This window comes from Penaeus chinensis, chromosome 42 (genome assembly GCF_019202785.1).
Source record: "Penaeus chinensis breed Huanghai No. 1 chromosome 42, ASM1920278v2, whole genome shotgun sequence".
Lineage (NCBI taxonomy): Eukaryota > Metazoa > Arthropoda > Malacostraca > Decapoda > Penaeidae > Penaeus > Penaeus chinensis.
In genome coordinates, this window is record NC_061860.1 from 22094333 (window position 1) to 22099332 (window position 5000).

Here is a 5000-nt window from a genome sequence, read left to right on the forward strand (position 1 = left end):
TTTTACCTGTTATTATTGTTATTACCATTATCCATTACCATTATTTTTTTTTTTTTTTTGCTATTATTATTACTTGTGACAGCTGGTACATAAGACTGAAACATGTGACCAAAGCATAAGAAAGATCAATGAAAGTATAATGTCTCTCTGGTATACATCTGATTTTGGTCTTGCTTTTGAATATGGATTACGTAAAACAGAAACTGTTGTAAAGCCAAGTGGTAAAGATCTTCACAAATTAGATAGATAAAAGGGGGACTAGTAAAAGTAAAGGATTGACCTAGTAGCCTGGACTTGGCTAGGAAAATAAATGAGTGACAACTTGTTTTTCTGCTTTATAAAGAAACCAATAAAAAGTATTACAGGAAAGTGTGTTAAACCAGAGCTGCTGGGTAATCACACTGTTGTCAGTTGTTTTATGAATGTGGTTTGCACATATATGGCTCTACAAATACTCAACCATGCAGAAGGCAGGTTAGCAGTCCTACAAGACCTCACCTGATTTTGCCTTTCCTTGAGTTTTTTTTTGTTTTTAATGCCATTAACCCAATGGCGACGGGTCACAGCTATTGCCGTCATAACAATACGCCCGAAATGTGGCGTGCGGCTGTCCGCCGCCGCGGCGCGCCAAAGCGCCCCGAGGCAGTGATTCGGCTTGATGTACCGAATTCATGTGCCTCAGAGTCGGCACGTTGCCGCCGTTCGCCAGAGCGTAGAGTTTTTTTTAATTTTCTATACCCGACGCCAATGGGTTAATAGCAGTGTTATTTTTCTTATTGATATAATGATTTTTATAATGTTATTAACAATACTAATTGCAATAAAAGGTAGAAAAGAAGTAGGTGAGATGGGTTGGAAGAGGAATTGACTTCTTGGTGACTGAGCTTCTCTAGAAGTATCTACATCTGATCACAATCAAGAAGCTAAAAGATGCAAAGTTACATGCCATGTATTTTTGCCATCCTGCATCTTATAACTTATACTTCTCAAAGTTAAATTAATAAAAGTAAAAGGATTTGATCACAAGGGGAAACATGACATCTTTTGAGATAGATGATTCACTATGTCTTTTCAATTCCCAGTGAGAGGAGTAATGAAAATTACCATTCATTAATACAGTCACGTGTACCAGTTCAGAAGAGTGAAATTTAAGATCAATTAAATCTGTTTCAATGGGCCTCTTTTCTTGCATCTTTTAGAAGGTATGTCACCAACTCAGTCCAGCTCTCTGGCCATAGCCATTTCCCCAGACAACACCAGTAAATCAGAAAAGTGGTTCCTTCCCATTTGGTAAGCTCAGATCCCCCAAAAGGTACACTTCACATGACACCACCTGCTTAGCCAAGAAGCACACTTTACAGTAGCACTTTGCTCAGCCCCCTCCCCCCTCCCAATTTGTATTTTACCTTTTTATTTATTTATTTATTTTTTTTTTATTATTATTATTATTTTTTTTTTTTTTGAAAGCTATTCCTGTGGTTCACTCTATTCATTGCACTGTAAGAATGATGGGTGTAGGATTCTTATTTTCCTTTCCTTTTCTCTTCTCTTTTCTTTAGTCTCCTCTTTTTCCATCATCATCCCCATTATCATCGTCATCCTCTTCAGCTTCAGCTTCAGCTTCCTCTTCCTTCCTCTCCCTTTCCTACTACATTTTCCTTTATTTTTTACTCCACTGCATTTTGTTTAGCCTGATCTCAGGGCACAACTTTTTTTTTGGTGTCAACAATGATTTATGTATATCACCAGTTGCAATTGCTGCATGCTCACTGGTGGGAATTGTGTGAAAATTGCCATAAAGATACACATACTTTTTGGTTTTCATTTTCATACCAAGACTTATAAAAGGACAAGCATTTGAGCACAAAATTATCTATGGGTGGCTTCTTCCTATTGTCTGTGTTTCTGCATCCAGTAATCCCGAGTGTTAATATCACACAAGACCATTATGGTCATTTGTTCAGTTGCTTTGGTCATGTTATGTACCAGTTGCACAGATCCATGGTAAACCCTCTGGTGCCAGGTACGTGCACTCTACAGTGCAGCTCTGTTTAGAGAGGTTTTTTGATGTAGTGATAACTCCACAAGGACTTATCACCAGGAAGTCAGTTATTAGGTCTACCTGACCACACCTGTTTACTCCATTCCTTCATCATCATCAGTCATCAATCATCAATCATCAGTTATCAATCATTAGTCATCAATCATCGTCATGAGTCATCATAGGAGAGATCAGGTTAGGCCTAGTAACTAAATCCTCAGTGACTGAATATGTGGAGCTCTCTGTGTATATTCAGAATTAATAAGCTAAAATCACAGTGGACCTGAAATGCATACATACCCTTCCCCATCAAATGGCAAATATATATGTGATAGAGTGAAAACACGTTGAGTAATTCACATTTTCAAGCACGTTTCAAGAAAGTGCCAAGGAGGCATAGGTACTGCAATTAGATTTTTTTTTTTTTCATTATTTTATGATGACTTTAATGTATTTAGCTCAAAGCATCGTATTGACTGTGATTCCTTGCTCTGACGGCATTATTCTCCCAATCCTCCAGCTGCTAAGAGTGAGATGGTGAAGTCGAAGCTACCCAACTCAGTCCTCGGGAAGGTGTGGAAGCTCTCCGACATCGACAAGGACGGCATGCTCGACGCAGACGAGTTTGCGCTGGCCATGCACCTCATCAACATTAAGCTCGACGACCACGACCTTCCGAGTGACCTCCCCGACCACCTTGTGCCTCCCAGCAAGAGAGGATTTAAAGCATAGAATAATTAAACTTGTGTGTAGAGTCTTAAGGAATGGATAAAGGTGTGTTTTTCTTTTTATGAAATACAGAGTACAGGCGTGCAGAAAGTTAGATTCAGATTGGTAGCTCTCCTCTTTTTTTTTTTTTCTTTTTTTTTTTGATATACGGATTGGTTTACCAAATGGAAAGTAAAAGAAAAAGAAAAAAAAAAGGAACCTGGTGGCAGAGAGCTAGCTCTATTTTAAATTTGAAATTTACAAGATAGTACCTTTCATGTGTTTCCTTTTTAATGATTGGATAGTGATTAGTTATATTCAGAAATGATTTCCTCTGTGGGGACATGTCAGAAGGTAACTGTGAAAAGTAGATGTAAAAGAAGATTTTATGAAAGGCTCTTGCAGATAAGTGTCAAAGCTGATTGGCATAGAGTCAAATTTTTCTGCCTTTTATATGATATATTATCCCAGTGATGTACAGTAGATATGTTTAGTAGGTCTAGTTTGGCCCACTGATCACATGCTGTAATGTGAGAGATCCCCAACATATACATTTGCAAGAAGGAAGGAAAGCCTAAAACTTTGCTAGTAATATTTTCTTTCCTTCGATCGTGGAACCAAACTTCACCTCCATAAAATGCACTCAAGGTCACTTTTGCAGTAATCATCTTTGTAAGACAAGGGCAATATTTCATAAAATAATAATAAAAACAAAAATAATTATTTTCTGAATATACCTCACTAGTGCTGTCTTTGCAGGATAAACCAAAAAGTCTAACTAATGTGTGCAAGTTAATTTTGCATTTGTCATCGGGAAATCATAATTCTGGTGTACATGATCCTGGAAGGCGAGTTGAATTGTTAGAATCACGTTATTTGTAGCAAAGATGATTACTGCAACGCTGGCCGGACCCTGGGTATGCTAGTATTCACGCAAGTGCCGGGATTATTTTCCTATGTGCATGTATGTTTTACTCTGCTTATCACTGTGTTGATGAAATACCTATATTTTTTTGATTTAGTCATGAATCTTGAATACTATTATTATTATTGTTTTTTCACTTTGAATGACCTTTGCAAGGCTTTTAAAGAAGGTGCTAGATCATTTCTATAGCTGCATAGGCTTGGCTGACAAAAAAAAAAGAGAAGTTATATTGCCACAGTGACTGTCAGGAGAATTCCGTCATTCCATCATTTGTATATAGTTTGAGTTCTGCACTAGACCAAGTATTGTTGATTTGGTGTACATCTGTGGTTGGTGTCATAAGTACAGGCAGCCAAACTGCTGATAATATGAGAGAAAAACTCAAGGAAGAAGTAATATATGACATTTATTTTATAAATGAAGTTCTGAATTGTTTGCGTACTGTTGAAAAATAGGTTCTACTTATTTTGCATTCTCATTTTTTTTTTTTTTTCTTTTCCACTATCTATGGCCTTTTGGTGGATGTTAGATAATTGTATGAATAGAGAGGGTATAAAAGTTCATCAGGAAATTAGATTTTTTACACAGTAAGTTAAGATTTTTTTCTTAAAGTTGTTCCCTCATGGAACAAGGCAGTGTTTTTGTATTGAGTGTTGTCATTTCATTGCAAATAATGTCACGTCAGTACTTATGTCTGGATTGTACATTGCATGACATTTTTTTCATACTGTATTTTTATGAAGTTAAGTGCTAGATTAGAAAAGTTTTTTTTAGTGAGTTTTGGAATTGATATCAATCTTGAGACAGATGTTTTTGAGTTACATCAAATTGAAAACAAGGCTTTTTCCCCCCCCTGCAACATCTTTCTTCCTCTTTCTGTTTTAAGCTAAATGCTGCACCCTTTTGTACCCTTGTAACAGAATGGAAAACAAACCTACATTATCCTTAGGCTAAGATTTTTTTTTCTCCATTTTTCTTTTTTTTTTTTTCTCCCAATTGTAGATTTGTTGTAAATAAGGATTCTATCACATATTTCAGTTTATATTTTACCAAACACTAGAAAGGAAAATATTCAACCACAATGTTGCCAATTCTTCAGGAAACCAAAGAGAATCTGCTCCATTTATGCCTGTAAACTCTGAACCTTCAAAATATTTTATTATTTGTTGATGTAACCTGCTGAATGAAGAAAAAAGTTTATAACTTCTGTAAGTATATTACTTTATACATAAATTATGCAATGTTGATGTGCTTTTCTTAACCTTTTTGTTATTTTGAGTGTATGAATCCCCATGAAGCTATTGATTTCTTGTTTTGATTGCCAAT

General features: G+C 36.2%; 1 protein-coding gene across 1 annotated transcript in view; it reads left to right on the forward strand.

Moving 5' to 3' along the window:
* Positions 1–4919, forward strand: part of LOC125047835 (EH domain-containing protein 1-like) — a gene marked incomplete at its 5' end in the record, with an annotated part of 19652 nt that extends 14733 nt beyond the window's left edge. Inside the window, 1 exon segment of the mRNA XM_047646345.1 lies at positions 2562–4919. Within this exon segment, the coding sequence (XP_047502301.1) occupies positions 2562–2773 (212 nt within the window).
* Positions 4920–5000: the final 81 nt, after the last annotated feature.